Source organism: Ursus maritimus, unplaced genomic scaffold (assembly GCF_017311325.1).
Source record: "Ursus maritimus isolate PB19 unplaced genomic scaffold, ASM1731132v1 scaffold_9, whole genome shotgun sequence".
Lineage (NCBI taxonomy): Eukaryota > Metazoa > Chordata > Mammalia > Carnivora > Ursidae > Ursus > Ursus maritimus.
This window is the reverse complement of record NW_024427107.1, coordinates 40,269,506-40,286,960: the sequence shown is the minus strand read 5'-3', so window position 1 is coordinate 40,286,960 and position 17,455 is coordinate 40,269,506. Positions and strand designations below refer to the sequence as shown.

The following is a 17,455-nucleotide window of genomic DNA, read 5'->3' as shown; positions in this document are numbered from 1 at the left end:
GCCTGAATTTGGAATTCTTGACTTTAATTTTTGCACCCAGAACCATCTAATATATTTTGCAAATAGCAGAGGCCCAAGGGACACCTTTTCACAGGAAAATCTCTATTGTCTTTTGTGTTTGAGTTTCCACGCATGTATGGAGATGAGTAAGAGAGTCGGCTGCACAGGGCGCCATAAACCAAAGACCGACGTATCAATCTCACATTCAGCTTTTAGGTCTCTTCTTCGTAATTCACCAAAAACTGTGCTGCATGTTCAATATATAATGTAGGTAAGTTTTAAAATTATGATTCCTGACCTTAAAGATTCCACAAAATGGCAAATAGAACAAATTGAGGCACCTAAGTCATCTAGAAAATTATAAAGCCTATGCCCGTTACCTTGCTTCCAAAACTATCAAGTAATTTGTGAGAGGACAATATATAAAAAGGCTGACATTTTTGTTAATAGATTAGACTGCCCAGGTTTGGATATTCCTCAAATGAAATGACACCTATTCTTACACTACTAAAAGAGAATCACATGTGTATATTCATAGATTAGAAAAGTGGAGTTTACCTTCAAATGTTCAACTTTTTGAAAAAGTTAAAATTTCAATAAACACAGTTTAAAACTTTAAAAACACGGAGACTGTAGTGGCGTTTCTTTCCCAGATTTAATAAGAAACTCTTCAGGGGGGATTAAGCAATCACTATTTTAACTTCTTTAGTTGTTGAGAGTAGATAAAAAGAAAACATGCAATTTCTCTAAGGTTTTTGGTTGCTGTAAAAATAGGAAATCACCTCAAATGAGTTGGTAGGGGGAAAAAATAAGTCCAGTCAAATAGGCATAACATTAGCATGTATCAACTGGAATTCTTTTTTTTTTTTTTTTTTAAATGAGTGAACTCGTCCACTAAAACAGCAAGTAGTCAATTTTGGTTAACATTTTTGGGGAGTATTAAAATACATGGAAATCTATTTTTATGTGGAAAAAGGCATTTTAAATTTTTTCTATTACCTTAAGGCTTGTGAGAGGAAAGGGGGGAAAAAAACGAAAGTCTTATGAGGTAACTCTGTAATGACCAGTTTTCCACCAGGAAGAGAGAGAAGTAAAAGGATACTATAGCAGAATAATTTGGGTTACACAGCATGAAGAAATTTCCTTATCTCACAATGCTTGATAGATTATCACTCAAGGAAATTATAAAAGTTACTGATATTATCAGTGGTTTAGGGACAGAATACATAGGACTAAGATTACTTTAAGACACCACTTAAACCCAGTCATAAATTTCCAGAACTTGGCATTCATTAGTCATCAACTCTTAAGATAGTCACCAACAGCAAGCAGCAGATGAATGGAATTATTAGCATTTAGGAAGTCCAAGGGAAAAAAAGGATTAAGCCCCACCGAATGATCTATGAAAAATAGTCTATCAAACAGTTTCATTGGTATAGATCCCTCTTTACGGAAAGTGATGTCCTAAACACACTCTATTTTACTGGGATCAGGTATGTAATCCAGGTAGCTTTCTCCATTATCGTTGGACTATATTCCAAGTGCTACATTCTTTAAACATACCCAGCATGGCTCCTAACAAGGTATGTCTTATTCAAAAGTGAAAACTGAAACAAAAAGATTCAAGTTTTAACATCAGATCTGCAAATGTTCCTTAGTCACTAACCACAACATGGTCTCCAGACTAAAGGGCTTATTCCTCTCACACAGGATTCCAGATGGCTTGCACCCAGGTGCCAATGAGCAAGAGCATGGCTTGAAATTAAGCACTGATCCTGCGATCCAATGGAAACTTTGGCTAATTTATTTACGCATTTATAGTTTTTAATAACTTGCTCATTCCAGATATTCTGGAGAGCAAGATAAGTGCTCCCCAGATTGTCCTTTCCAAAGAAATACTTAATGCTCAAAAAATTAAAAATGCAAAATGGGCATCAAATCACCCTTACCAAAAAAAAAAAAAAAAAGTTTAATGTTTTACCAAAAAAAAAAAAAAAAAAAAAGGAAAAGAAAAAGGATTCAGCCATACTTATTTCACCTTTAAATGCGTATTAAAATATCTACATAGCCAGGTTGCCTCCCAGAGTCAGTGCTTATCTTGAGCACATTAAGCTTCAGAAATCAAGTGCTTATCACTGGAAAAGCAAGAATATAATTTGAAAGGAGGTATTCGTAGCATCTCTAATTATGGGTGTCCACAACCAAGGTCTTAAATGATTACCAGATACTACCGATTTCAGATGGGAAAGCCTTATGTAACCATCTCACCTGCCTTAGAAAGAACCAGGGGCATAGACAGTTATGAAAGCAGCTTAAGCACCTACCAGCATATAGCGTAGAATAGCGCCAAGACCCAAGAAAAACTTACATGGTAACTTACATGGCGGTGGGGATAAGCCATTTCGATTTAAAGTGCCCCCCATTAACACAAAGTTCATCTCCTCAGCTGAACACTGAAAGACTTCAACATATCTGTCCTTCATGGTTTTTTTATGACACTTCTGTGCAGCCATAAATGCTCTGTCCGCAGACTTCATCTGGATAAAGGCATCTCCTGATGGGCGGCCCTGAGCGCGTGGGGGAGAATAAAAACAAAAGGAGACTGTCTCCTTCAACAAGGAAATGGTTGCTTACAAAACATGCAAAGTGACAATCACCCATAGTACAGACATTTTAGCCACAAAATCTGGGTGACAAGTGTTGCCTACTGAAATCTAACTTGCATTTTATCACCTAATCACCAGAATGGCCCACAAAATGTTGGAGAAAGTTTTGAGAGCTCATAGTTGAAAATGATCTTTTCTCATTACTGCTAGTCAGTATCAGATTTACACGGTTTTGAAAGGGTCTCCTTATAACTGTGGTTTTAAAGTATAGGATTGTATATTGCGTTTTGCCTTTCTGAAAAATCCGATTAAATCTTATCTGATTGAGAAGAACTAGGGACAGAACCAGTATAAGAGCTTTATGTATGCTCCTACATGAGGCTGAAGAGACCAGCGTTCTGTGATGGCTCAGTTGTCCATTACCGACCTGCAACATCCCTTTCCCTTCTCCCTGAAGCCTAGGTTGGGATGTGGGCTTGGGAAGAGAGAAGGGGGTAACGAAATGGGAACTGCAAAGCAGTGAGGGCGGGTGAAAGCTATATTATCAGCCTTGCTTAGGAGTCCTTCTCTCACCTCTTCCCTAGTACCTCCACTTTAAACCTTGGTCAGACAGGTGTTTATAGACATCTCCTCTATTACTAATAGCTTGCTAAAAATCCTGTTTAAAGCCAAGCTGGTAGACTTCTGTTTCACAGAACCAGAACACATTGGTTTTCTTTAACATGGACATTTTATGGGGGAGAAAAAGACACGATTGGCTTTTAAGACTCCTTTCTTTTTTTATGGATTTCCTTAAAAGTCTCTAAGGGACTACTTAGTGCAAATTATAACCATGCAAGTTACCGTAAGAGTCACCATACCAGGGAAATTAGGGATACCAGGGAAACCCAGTCCAAGATGGAAACCTAACCTCTTCAAGACAGCTAAAAGCTCGTCCATCATTAAAGAAGCATTTCTCCCAAATTCAATCACGATAAGTCACATGGGTCAATAAGAGGCAAATATGTCCACTCTGGTTAATCAAAGAACAATAATAGCCCCTAGGTTATCAGATATGGTGCTCAAAGAGAAACCGAACAATTTCCTGGCAATGCTGAATTGTAGGGAAGTTTTATTCAAAAGGACTCCCACCAGTGAAGCATGCTGAGAGGGTACATAGATTACAAGTTGCATAGCTTAATACTGACATGAGAGTTAGAATGAGCATGTGCTGGGGTGGAAAACCAAGCCAGGGGCTCAGGAGGTTTTCTGATTCCTCATACTCAGACTAGCAATTTAGAAAAATGTTGTTATTTCCAATACAAACCTATATTCAACCCATAATGCTCAGAAAACATTTTTAAAAACTAATGCAACCTTGTTTTTAAGAGTTCAAAATTTTAATTAGGAACACTTGGTTTACAGGTTTTTAAAAATTCTGTCCCGCTTATCATAGCACACAATGCTGGTAAATCATTTGTCAACTAGTAGGACTAATTTTGTTTAACCAAAAATCAAGAGACACCAAGACAGGAACTACTTTTAATATGCATAGAATTTATCCTTGTACACCATGAGAATTTGGTTATCCTTTGATAGAGGCTTCTCAATAATTCATTAACACATTTGAGCTCATGTTATGATCACATACTGGTCCAGGTGGAACAGATACAAATCCTTACTAAGTCTGCACTCTACTAAATATCATTTGATGTCATATATATAAAATAAGAGAGTTCTAACCAGTCTACAGATAAAAAGTACTCTGGAACACAGATATGCTCTTTGGCTTATATACAGTCTACAATCACTACAATCACTACAACAGCAAAGCTCAGGAGCTGTAACAGTAAAATGTTGTGTTAGATGGATAACGTGTTCGCATCCTTCCTGAGACTACTGGTAATTTGGTGGATACAAGCAACGGTGGAATCAGAGCTGAATTTAAATTACCATGCTAATGACAAAATTCTTTCTGGAGTTCATCTCAAAGACCTCCTGCATCAACAGTTAAAGCTTTCCTTAAAGACTTCTGATACCGCTGATTGAACACCTGTACTTTTTTTTTTTTAAACTGGAAGAGAGCCTTTGATCCTAAGAATAAGCAAATCAGTTTTCTAATAAGTTACTCCTTACCTGGTGATTCAATACCATGTGAACCCCATGAGTTCGAATATCTGTGGAAAACTCCCCCAGAAAGTCCAGAATGTCCTCAATTGTGGCCGCATAGGGAAGACCTCGAAGGCGTATACAGTCTCTAACGTTTGTAGGGGGCACGAATTGCTGAGGTAGTACTGGAATAATGGGAGGGGTTGGAAGTGGAATAAGAGGGGCCGATGAAAATCGATTCAGCACCTGTACTCAAAGCAAAAGAGAAGTGATTTAGAGCCTTGCTCCTCTAACGTGGTCCACAACGAGCACAGCAGCAGTGTGGGACGTGTTAGAAATGCAGCATCTCAGTTCTACCTCAGACCTGGGAAACATGAACCTGCATTTTTTTTTTTTTGAAGATTTTATTTATTCATTCGACAGAGAGACAGCCAGCAAGAGAGGGAACACAAGCAGGGGGAGTGGGAGAGGAAGAAGCAGGCTCCCAGCGGAGAAGCCTGATGTGGGGCTGGATCCCAGAACGCCAGGATCACGCCCTGAGCCGAAGGCAGATGCTTAACGACTGAGCCACCCAGGTGCCCCCTGAACCTGCATTTTAACAAGAGCCCCAGGTAATTCTTAAGCATATTCAAGTTTGAGAAGCACCTATGGAGAAAGGGATTCACACTGCTCAGTGGGGAAAGCATGAGACCCACACATTTGTCAAATGCATGCTAAGGCACAGGCCACACACAATACGATGTGCTTCGATTAAGGACTGGTCTACTGGACAAGTACTTCACAGTCTCAGGACCAATATCCTGAAAAGTACGCTGCCTGTATAACAATCTGGACATACTGCTAAATGTGAACTTTTGTAGCAGTCTATTAGATTTCATTTCACGAAGCACGGTGTTCCCCTTAGTATTGTTATCACATTCTACCTCCAAACCCAAGCAAGAGAATGACACAGTAAGGAACCACAGGTCAAATAGTGACTCTGGATTATATTATAATGTAATACCACATTTATAACAATGTATAAAGCCCAAGACAGAACGGCTGGTAACATAAAAATGAAAAAAAAATTATTTAGTGACCACAAAATAATCAGTTTTTATGTGAATTTGAGATAGTCAAGATGCTCTGTCTTGCCACTATCTTTTAAAGTCATAGAATTTGGCTGTCTTGAAAATGAATGAGAGGTTAGGTGTATTTAGGAGAAAGGATTACTTCCAGGCAAAACTCTAAGATTCTGGTCTATCTTTAAAAAAATTTTAAGAATTTAAAGGGGCGCCTGGGTGGCTCAGTTGGTTAAGCGTCTGCCTTGGGCTCAGGTCACGGTCCAGGGTTCTGGGCTAGAGCCCCACATGGGGCTTCCTGCTCAGCAGGGAGCCTGCTTCTCCCTATCCCTCTGCCCCCCCCCTCAGTTCATACTCACTCTTTCTCTCTCTTAAATAAATAAATAAATCTTAAAAAAAATTATAAGGTTCTGGTCTACTTTTGCCTTAGTTTAGAACATGCCTACTAGTTTATAATATCAGGTCCTTGTGCACACAGCGTATGTGACGTCCCTAAGTTTTCTAACTTACCACTGTAGCCTTAATCATCCCTTGAACTGAAAAGAAGGAATCAAAACCCTCCCCCCAAATTGCCCTAATTTCCTCACTCCCACCCTGTCCAGTTGCTAAGTAAGAGGTGACAGAAAACAAAGAATACAACACAGCCAAAGAAACTTCAGAGACAGCAGAAATTTTTAAAAATTACAACAATAATCCAGACACAGCACAAACATGATGGGATGAACATGAACAGAAAGTAAGTATGGTTATAGACAAACTCAGCACAGGAAATGCTCAGGCACCTTCCGATACCTGCAAACAGGAGGTGAGCGAGCAGTTATTGGATGAAATGACTGTTAGGAATGAAAAGACGGCAGTGCAGAGCACATGATTACTTCAGCATTTCTTCAGTCAGTAGGACAGGGGCTGGAGGGGAAGCTCATCTATCGCCCAAACCTCATCATGGTGAAGTCATAGAGGCAGCACCCTCTGTACCTAAACCAAGAACATACCGTAGCCGAGGCCCTGGGGCAGTCTGTTCTAGGCCAAGATTTCCATAACACTGTTCTTCCAGTTAAAGATCTAAAATCTTATTTGCGCCCCCTCTGGTTTGGCACTGATGTGTTTAATGTTTGAAGCCTCAAGCATGTTTCGCGTATTTTAGAAATTCAGAATTTATGATGCTCACTCTCAGCAAGGTACAGGATTGTTTAAATTACACGTCTGTCACTTTTCCAATGAAGACATACAAATGGCTAACAGACACATGAAAAAATGTTCAAAATCATTAGCCATCAAGGAAATTCAAATCAAAACCACACTGAGATACCACCTTACACCAGTTAGAATGGCAAAAATAGACAAGGCAAGAAACAACAATTGTTGGAGAGGATGTGGAGAAAGGGGATCCCTCCTACATTGTTGGTGGGAATGCAAGTTGGTACAGCCACTCTGGAAAACAGTGTGGAGGTCCCTTAAAAAGTTAAAAATTGAGCTACCCTATGATCCAGCCATTGCACTACTGGGTATTTACCCCAAAGATACAGACGTAGTGAAGAGAAGGGCCATATGCACCCCAATGTTCATAGCAGCAATGTCCACAATAGCTAAATCGTGGAAGGAGCCGAGATGCCCTTCAACAGATGACTGGATTAAGAAGTTGTGGTCCATATATACAATGGAATATTACTCAGCTATCAGAAAGAACGAGTTCTTAACATTTGCTACAACATGGACAGCACTGGAGGAGATAATGCTAAGTGAAATAAGTCAAGCAGAGAAAGACAACTATCATATGATTTCTCTCATCTATGGAACATAAGAACTAGAATGATCAGTAGGGGAAGAAAGGGATAAAGAAAGGGGGGGTAATCAGAAGGGGGAATGAAACATGAGAGACTATGGACTATGTCGGAAACCGGGGATGTACTGTATGGTGACTAACATAATATAATAAAAAATCATTAAAAAAAAATAATAATAAAAATAAAAAAAAAAATAAATTACACGTCTGTTCACAGTTTAGGGTTCAAGAGCACTAGAACATCAGGATGCAGAACTAGCTTAAAATGTCACCTATGTTTATTCCAGGTATAAAAATCATGTCAGTATCCTAACAGGTGAGAGGTTCTTTTCAACTTTGGGCAATTGTTTCAAATCACAATACACAATGGGCTCTGCAGAAAGCGAGACAAAAATCATTTTATGAACTCATAGGAATGACAGTAGAGTCAGTGTCCTAATTGCTTGCAAAAAAGATGAAATGTATCATTACAGATGCTCTATTCTACTAGGGGACCCAAGCAGATTAAGTTGGAAGAGCCACGTGTGAAGCAGTCTGCATGATCTCAAGATACAGAAGAAAAACGAAGACCCTTAAAGACCCTTCAGCTGGTAAGTCAAGAATAGCCAAAGGCTTGAAACCCTACAGATGGCTTCATGTCTGGATCATTTTGGGCAACTGATTGTCCCATCTGTGCCTCAAAAACATTTCTGAATTCTGAAAGAGAATAGGACAAAAGGACACTTTATACCATCACCAGCAGTAAGGAACTGATCAAGCTTTTTGGGAAATAAATTTGGTAAGATATTAAAAATCTAAAAAGCTCATCCCATCCAGTTGTAAAGACTCAATCAGAAATTGAGAGTTTCCTAAGCATGTTTATCTAGAAATTTCTTATGCATGAAAAAAAGCCAACCTGAATGTACAATGGAATTTCTTTCTTTTTTTTTTTTTTAAAAGATTTTATTTATTCATTTGACAGAGAGACAGCCAGCGAGAGAGGGAACACAAGCAGGGGGAGTGGGAGAGGAAGAAGCAGGCTCCCAGCGGAAGAGCCCGACGTGGGGCTCGATCCCAGAATTCCGGGATCACGCCCTGAGCCGAAAGCAGACGCTTAACGACTGAGCCACCCAGGCGCCCCTACAATAGAATTTCTAAATAAATTATGTACGTAACATTAAAAATGAAATTTTTTGGACACGGGTAAACTTGCAAGATACGTAGTTCTTAAAAAGAATATAAAGTCTATCTACAGATATTCTAATTACATAAAAACACATGCATTTTCTCTGTGTGCACAGAAAAAATAACAGTGGCTATCTTTTCATTACGGAATGAAATTTTTTAAAATGCACCTATACTTTCTGTATATTTCAAGTTTTCACACAATAATGTAGGATTGTTCTTGGAAATAAATAGAAAATCATGCAAAGCCACCAAACAAACAAACACACACACACAACTCTTGAAAACCCACCTGCTGGACTTCAGCTGCTGTGCTCCTGAAGAGTTCGATGTACCTTTTACCCAACAAGTCCTTATGCTTCCTCAATGCATTCTGTGCATATTCTTCACAGGCAAAGAGGACAAAAGCATCTCCTGTTGGCCTACCATCCGGATAGGTAACAAACAGGATGCCTTCCTTCCCCCCAGTGATGGGGCAATGCTGTCCAAAGAAGGCCACCACTTCATCCGCTGTGGCTGTGAAAGGGAGCCCCCGCATGCGGACAATGACTTGATTTTCCTTGGAGAGAAACTGGGCTACCTCATTGGATGTACCTAGGGGAACACAAATACCAGGAGGCAGGGGGAGAAATGGGTAAGACGTCAACGTTACCAAACTTAAAATGGTAAAATCCTTGGCAATTTCTTGAGTTTATTATCAAAACTTACACTCTTTGCTGAATTCCTGACAACATCCCAGGAATCAGAATTCTCTCCCCACATATCTGAAACCTTCCCCCTACCTTTCTCATAAAACACCTAACTTGGGAAGGTGGCCAGACAATTAAATCATGGACCAATCACCGTATTCTTCTGAGGGAGAGGCAGTAAGTCATCGTGCTAGGTAAGAACACAGGTCAAGGAACTAGAATGCCTGGGTCCAATCCTGACTTTGCCATTTACGAGGCTATGACTTTAGTCAAGTTTGACCCTATATTTTAGTGTCCTCATTTGTAAAATAGGGGTAAAATTACCTACCTCATAGATTTATGATAATTACTTAAGTCAGTACACATAAAGCACTTTGGTGATCATTATTATTTTCCTGATTACTTTTTTATTAAGGGTCAAACATAAGTAAAGGGGAGTCTAATGAACATGCATGACAGCCAGTTTCAGGATTTATCAACATTCTGCCTGTCATAAAGCATTTTGTACACTATTACCATGCAGCAAATACTCTGATGCACATCCTTTGAGCTCATAAACTTGTAACATTTTCCTTTATTTTATCATTTTTTTAAGTAGGCTGTATCACTAACATGGAGATTGAGTTTACAACCCATTGATCAAGAGTTGCATGCTCTACCTGAGCCAGCCAGATGTCCATCACATTTTCCTTTAAGAGCAAACTCTCATACTACCCACACACCATGAAATCCCAGGATTAATATGTGAGTTAACTTTGCCATCTATCATGGAACCTCAGAACCTGAGCAACTCTGAGTGTATTTTATCCCCAACTAATATCAAACAACACTTTGGGATTTTGGAAACACTTAAACTTGAAGCTCTGAATTTGGAAGCCTTCGTATATCTAAAGAATTAAGTGTCAGAACGGAAATATACCAGCAAATTATGCAAACAAGATGTTTTTGCTACAAGTTCAACAGTTTCAAGGATTTTAACCAGGGCTATGTATTACCGAGATACCAGTGTTCTCTGTATTTAAGGTGAAAGTCACCCTAGTACATATTTGGCAATAGTATATTTTCAAAAGCCTCTTAAAAGGTCTACCTACATTCTTAGATTTAGCTAACCTAATTTTAGTGTTATCCTAATGAGTGGTACTTACAGAGATACAAAAACATTCACTGCAACATACTTAGGGTGAAAAATTGGAAATGAGCTATAAATGTCCAAAGGGTGTTTTTTAAAAAAAAATGTATGGTACATAATACTGTATATTAATTAACACTGAAGAAAATTTAGTTACATGGGAAAATATTCATAATATACTAAAAGGAAAAAGTTATAAAGCTGTATAAACAGAGCAACAGAAACTTACAAGGTAGTTTTATGTATAGAAAAATAACCTGTCAAACCACAATCAACATTTTTTATGCACCTGTCATTTATAGGTTTTAAAGTAATGAACCACTCGATAATGAGATAAAGACAGTTATCTGTTTCCATTTTTTTCTGACCTTATTACTGCAAACACTATGTACTCAAACATACTAGACCCAGAAACCACTGAGTTCCTGGCCACTGATGAGTTACAGAAGCCGAGAAAGCCTACAAACACATATCCAACAATTCCAGGTATTCTGGTGTGGCTGTTTGAAAGCAATTTTCAGACTATTTAATTTCCCAAGAACTACTCTCTCCCTCTGTACATGACTTTACAGGATCTTTCACCTTTGCATGGTATTTTTTTTTTTAAAGGTTTTATTTTTAAGTAATCACTACACCCAATGTGAGGCTCAAACTCACAACCCTGGGATCAAGAGTCAGATTTTCCACTGACTGAGACAGCCAGGCACCCATTTGGTATTTTTTTTTTCTTTTTTTTAAGTAATGTCTACACCCAACCTGGGGCTTGAACTCTCGACCCAGAGATCAGGAGCTGTACACTCTAGAGACTGACTGAGCCATTGGCATCCCTGTATGATACTATTTTTAACGGCTATTTAACTATAGTTGGTTGACTGAAGCCTTAGGGCAAGTGTATACATTGAAAACACTCATATTACGCGTCATTTCTTCCAACCTTAAAAAAAAAAAAAAGGTCAATTCCTATATTTCTTTAGGAAATAAAAACTATTTATGGCCCTATTCATCTACTCTGGTACATAAATAAATTTCAGATTCTTCTTATAGCTGCATTATATAAAAAGCACTCACCACCAGCAATTTTAAGAAAATCTTCACCTGTTGCTTTGTAAACCTAAGAAAAGAAAGGGAAATTAAATACAGTTTCTGAGCCTTCCAACATTAATACTCATTCAAGATGTCAAGGATCTCAGGTTGTGAGGACATACCTCAATGTACCGGGTCCCCATGTGATGTTTGTGCCTCTGTAATGCTAGATCCCTGTGTTCCTCGCTTACAAACCTAACCAGAGCTTCTCCATTCCTTCGACCCTGGGCATTCAGACAAAGTGCTGCACCTCCCCTTTGAGAAGGACAAATAGCAGTGGGAGGAAAAAAAGTACAGTGAGGAAAAATGATAGGACACCCATCATCCCTTTGGGGTTACTAAGTAAAACAGACATTAAAGAAAACCAACTTGGCAATATTGAGTCCTTTGAAGAATCTTGCAATATCTTGATCTGAAGACTGCCATGGTAAACCTCGTGCCCGGACTATGGTGTTGTCATCAATAAGTTCCATCTTGCTGCTGTGGGTCAAGCAAAACTTCAGGTTGCCTAATTAGTCCTAGAGAGTCCGACCTATTCCAAGCTACCATTTCCCTAGTTACACATAAGGTATTATTTGGTGTTCAGACAGACTTGTAATACTGCCTGATTTATTTCATAACCTCAAAGATGATCTGGGCACAGTTCAAAGTATTCTTTGGGTAGTTCACTATAGAAAGCCAACGGCCTATGCAGGTCCAACACAGCTGGCTCACTCAGCAAACCATCCATCAGCTGAGTTGCTGCTTGCTGGCCATCAACTCAAAAGGACCCAGGATCAACTTATAGGTAGCAAAGTTCTCCCAATACCCTGATGGCCAGTAAATGCCTAGAACCAAGAATATCGGATAGGTTTACGTTTATTCTCAGATCTGGCCAGTATACCAGTGGGGTTTGAATCCATTTTGACAGCAAAACTTAAGATCTGCATAAAGCTGGCAATTAACCCATATCAGGAATGTGTGCATGTAGTCGAACTCTGCCATTAAAATATCTCCCCTATCAAACGGGAGCCATCACGGAGTGTTTATGGAAATGCATGGGAGTTCCCAGACCTTAATGAGTCACTTGCAAATCACCTATTATATATTTTGACACCTTTTGATGTTCTGTTCCTCCCATATTCATATTTCCAGAAGTCCTAGGACACTTTCCAAATGAGTCACTTTCTCCCCAACTAAATAGACCCCAAAGTCTCTCTATGGGCAGTGATGTCAGAGGTTTTTGTTCACTTCAGGCACCAGGCAATCTCAGGAATCCAGTGCAGTGATTTACAAGCAAACAGGTCTACCTGTGATCACAGAGATACCACCATTTCATACTTCTTGCCAGTTATTTCCTTCACTTTAAAGTAGAAGCTGATAGAACATACTTTAAATTATCTCAGTAAAAATCTTGTGAACTCTTAAAGCCTATCATTTTTCCTCTGTAAGTTTTCCTGTGAGAGGATAAAGAGTTCCGAGACACTAAAAGAAGAAGCAGAGACACAATACCTACGGGTCATAGTGACTAAGGATGCAAATATTTCAGTTAAGTTTAATCCCCAACATCCAAGCTCACTTTAAGATACCTTTTATAAATAACCTAATATTAAAAAAATGAAATGCCAAAAGGTTTAGTGAAGTTACTGAAATACAAAGGGAGTTAAATATCACAATGTGAATAAAACAAATCAAAAGGCTCAAATGGAATAACCATCTACTACTTACCAAGTGCCACTTTCAAATTTGTAATTTACTCTCTCTGGATCTGAAAACCTGTGATCTAAAAATGAGAACATAGAAGTCATCATTTAGCTATTAGGGAGATAAAGCTGTGGGAGGACATTCAAAGTATATATGAGAAAAACATGGCAGGACCAAATTCTAGGTCCACAACTGTTACAACAGCAATACTTACTATAAGGCTCTGAAATCATTGCTAAAATTATATTCCCCATATCTTCCACTTGTGAGGCTCCATACCGGGAGACCGAACTAGTCTTCTCAAAGTTTAAGCCTGGGATATTAAGTTAAGGAATCATTTTGAGGAAGTAAAATGAGGTGCTTCTAACTTAAGATTAAACTCACACAGAGCCAAGAAGCCAAGTAAAATGCATCTAAGGTTGAGAATTATTTGAAATCAAGGAATAGCCGCTTCCTGTCAGTTTGGACTCCACCCATACTTCCTGGAGTCTCCAATTACCCTCTTGGGTAAATAGAGAGTAAAATGGCCCAAACAATCCTGTCCTGAGGCACTACCAGTAATAAAATGTATTGAGTATTAGCAAATGTATGACTACTAAGCACCTTCATTTAGTGTCAAACCATGAGGTATACACCAAAGTTAGTAAATCCCTACATCCTATTATCTTTACAGCATATGCAAGGCAATGAACTTGTGGACTTAAAGACATACAGTCAAGACTACGAGGTATCATGTGGCTTTCTTAGGCTGTTTGAAAAAAGACACTTCAGATTACAGATGACACTATTTCTATGATGCCACTTTTACTGAGAACCTCCCCATTAGAAGATTTTTAGAGCCATGTACTCTGGCCATCTTAGATGGCAGCGAACACTTGTCCTTTTAGAGTGAATTTGTAGAAACTATTCAAAGGCTCAGAGCTAACACTGGCCAATGTGGCTCTTGATCAAGTCGATACATGCTTTGGGTAAGCCAGGAAATAGGGCTTTTAAGAAATGCATGGCTTAAGCTGTGATAGAGGGTGAGACCAGAAAAGATTTCCATCAAGTTTTACAAATTTACAATTTCTCTAAAATAAGCCTGTATCTTTGTCAAGAAGCTAACCGTTATAAAAATGTTTAATTTTGCTATTTTTAAGTTTCAATACTACCGTCACACTTTGTATTATGTATAAATTTGTATAAATTTCATAATGTAGCACAATGCATGTAACAGGTAACACTACAGGACTGTGTCTTTCCCCGAGTTTAAAATGAAAACAGCTATCTGGGTGGCGGTTATTAGAATGTTTGCCTTTATTCTAGTTTTCTAACTGGTATTTTATTAGGGTAAAAAACGAAGACATTAACTTCTAAGTACAACTTCACTGCAATCAAAGAGGATACAATGTTAGAACAGTTCAGAGAGCTCCCTTCCACCAAGCATCATAACCAATCATCTGAAGAGTTAATTCAAAGAGCAATATCCTTTTCCATTCAATTCAAAATCCCTTTCCACTTCATTCCTACACACCCTCCACTCCCCTCTCCTTTCTTTCTCCACTGAAGAGACACTGTTTTCCCACTGTGCTGGGAAATTCACTTCATTCACTTTGCGTAGTCCCTCATCCAGCTACATTTCTCTGCCATTAAATATACCACATGTAGAAATGCAGCCATATGTTCCTTGGCAAATTACTTAACCCCATTAAACTTCAGCTTATCTGAAAAGCCAAAGCTGTGATAATCTTTACCTCCCTGGGCTTTTCTGTGAAGATTAAAGGAGATAAAACAAGTTCAGGGCACAAAGCAGGCATTATAAAAAGGGACGTCCTCCCCCTCTTCCTAGAGCCCTGGGGTGGCCAACTTTCATAACCCGTGATAATCATACTTCGAGGGTCATTCACCAGATGCCTATTTGTATACTCATAGGATAATAACCAAGCTGAAATGGCAGATAATTTCTGCACTCTCCCCCCCTCCATCCAACCCTTCACATCATCTAGTGATGAAATAAATGTGCTACCCACTGAAGGATTAGAAAAACAATCCCAGGAGATGCTCAAGCTGCAGAGGAAGGACCATGGATTGGGTCATTAAAATGATTATTGGGGGCACTGCTGGCTCATTCCGTAGAACACGTGACTCTTGATCTCAGGGTTGTAGTTCGAGTCCCACAGTGGGTGTAGAGATTACTCAAAAATAAAGTCTTAGGGGTGCCTGAGTGGCCCAGCTGGTTAAGCGTCCGCCTTTGGCTCAGGTCATGATCCTGGGGTCCTGGGATCGAGCTCCACGGTGGGCTCCCTGCTCAGTGGGAAGTCTGCTTCAACCTTCCCTTCTGCCTGACGTTTCCCCTGCGCTTGTAGCTCTCACTCTCTCTGTCAAATAAATAAAATAAATAAATAATAAATAAAATAAGATTTAAAAAAAAGTCTTAAAAATAAAAAAATAAAACAAACGATTATCCACGGAAGGTACACAGTAAAGTATTAATCGAGTGCCGTTTTCAAGGAATATGACGACGGGACAGAAAAACAAGAGCCAAATGATGAAACTACTTTGGGGAGACAACTGCCCTAACTTTTCTGGGGAGGCAGGGGTGGGGGTGAGAGGGCTTTTAAGAATCCTTACAGAACTAAGAAGGATTAGCAATGATTAGCCATAGTGTATCACACAAACTCTGCCACTGAACAGTCGTCTGGAACGCTGCAATTCCAATACTGCCTTTAGCCTTGCCAGGGTCTATAAGAGTCAAGAGAAAGCCATTCAAGAAATGGAGACCAATCCCATTGTATAAATCAGTTTTTCAACCTTGGCGTTATTGGCACATAGGCCAGATAATTCTTTGTTGGGGTGTGTGGAGGGGTCCTGTGTACTACAGGATTTTTACTAGCATGCTGGCCTCTATCCACCCCCAGTTCTGGCTAAAAGTATCTCTGGGCAAAGCCCAATGTCTCCGAATGAGCAAAAATCAACCCAGGTTGAGAACCACTAGTATACTGGGGGCGCCTGTGTGGCTCAGTCGTTAGGCGTCTGCCTTTGGCTCAGGTCATGATCCCCAGGGTCCTGGGATCAAGCCCCGCATCAGGCTCCCTGCTCGAGTGGGGAGTCTGCTTCTCCCTCTCCCACTCCCCCTGCTTGTGTTCTCTGTCAAATAAATAAAATCTTTAAAAAAACAAAAAACAAAAGCCACTAGTATAGAGTAACAGTTCCCAATTGTTTCAACTTCACCCCTTACCACCTACTGAACCATCAGAAAAAGCTTATATGAGACCATTACTGAACAGATTTTCAAGAAAACTGGCCTTGGGGCGCCTGGGTGGCACAGCGGTTAAGCGTCTGCCTTCGGCTCAGGGCGTGATCCCAGCGTTACGGGATCGAGCCCCACGTCAGGCTCCTCCACTATGAGCCTGCTTCTTCCTCTCCCACTCCCCCTGCTTGTGTTCCCTCTCTCGCTGGCTGTCTCTATCTCTGTCGAATAAATAAATAAAATCTTTAAAAAAAAAAAAAAAAAAAAGAAAGAAAACTGGCCAAAGAAACACCACCTAAGAATCCAGTACAGTGCCATCTCAAAACCACTATCAACAGACACACGTACCCCCTACCTTCAGAAATGACCCAAAAAACCACAAAAGTCAACCCTTGATCCTTAGCCTGTTTTTGTGCAGCCCAGAAAAAGAATGGATTTTACATTTTTAAAGGATTGAAAAAAGACAAATATGAGCAGAGACTATATGTAGTCTATAAAAATCTAAACTACTGACTACCTGGCCTTTTACTAAAAGTTTGCTGATGTCTGGCCTAAAGGAATAGAGATTGCCGGAAAATAGCCAAAGCCAGCATGTCACAGGAATGTTTACCACATCACAATATTCTGTCCCCAAACAGAATACTGGAGGGGAATGAGCTCTGGAGGAATAGTAGTAGGAGAGTATATTCCATTCAAACCACTGTTTTCTCTCCTCTATAAATAAGAGGTATCAAGCCTTCTCACCTTTGCTCAGGTAATTCCTCTATGAAGCCTTCTTATCTTCCTAATCCTCTAACCAAATGAGACCATAGGTAACTCCTACCCAGCACCAATACCTTCTCTAACTGCTCGATGCTACAACCATCAATTTAAGAGTTGATTAGATATTACTATTCCTATAAAATATTACTCTCTCAACTGTACTATGGATTTCCTCAGC

At 39.5% G+C, this 17,455-nt stretch overlaps 1 protein-coding gene across 1 annotated transcript in view; it reads right to left on the bottom strand.

Annotated features, from left to right (window-relative positions):
* ESRP1 (epithelial splicing regulatory protein 1) overlaps positions 1-17,455 on the bottom strand; it is a 56,416-nt gene that overhangs the window by 26,015 nt on the left and 12,946 nt on the right. The window contains exons 5-12 of the mRNA XM_008689152.1: positions 13,501-13,599; positions 13,311-13,365; positions 11,973-12,083; positions 11,726-11,858; positions 11,589-11,631; positions 8,995-9,296; positions 4,722-4,940; positions 2,381-2,567 (exon numbers count right to left, since the gene is read on the bottom strand). Of these exons, the coding sequence (XP_008687374.1) occupies positions 2,381-2,567; positions 4,722-4,940; positions 8,995-9,296; positions 11,589-11,631; positions 11,726-11,858; positions 11,973-12,083; positions 13,311-13,365; positions 13,501-13,599 (1,149 nt within the window). The remainder of the gene's footprint in view (positions 1-2,380; positions 2,568-4,721; positions 4,941-8,994; positions 9,297-11,588; positions 11,632-11,725; positions 11,859-11,972; positions 12,084-13,310; positions 13,366-13,500; positions 13,600-17,455) is intronic.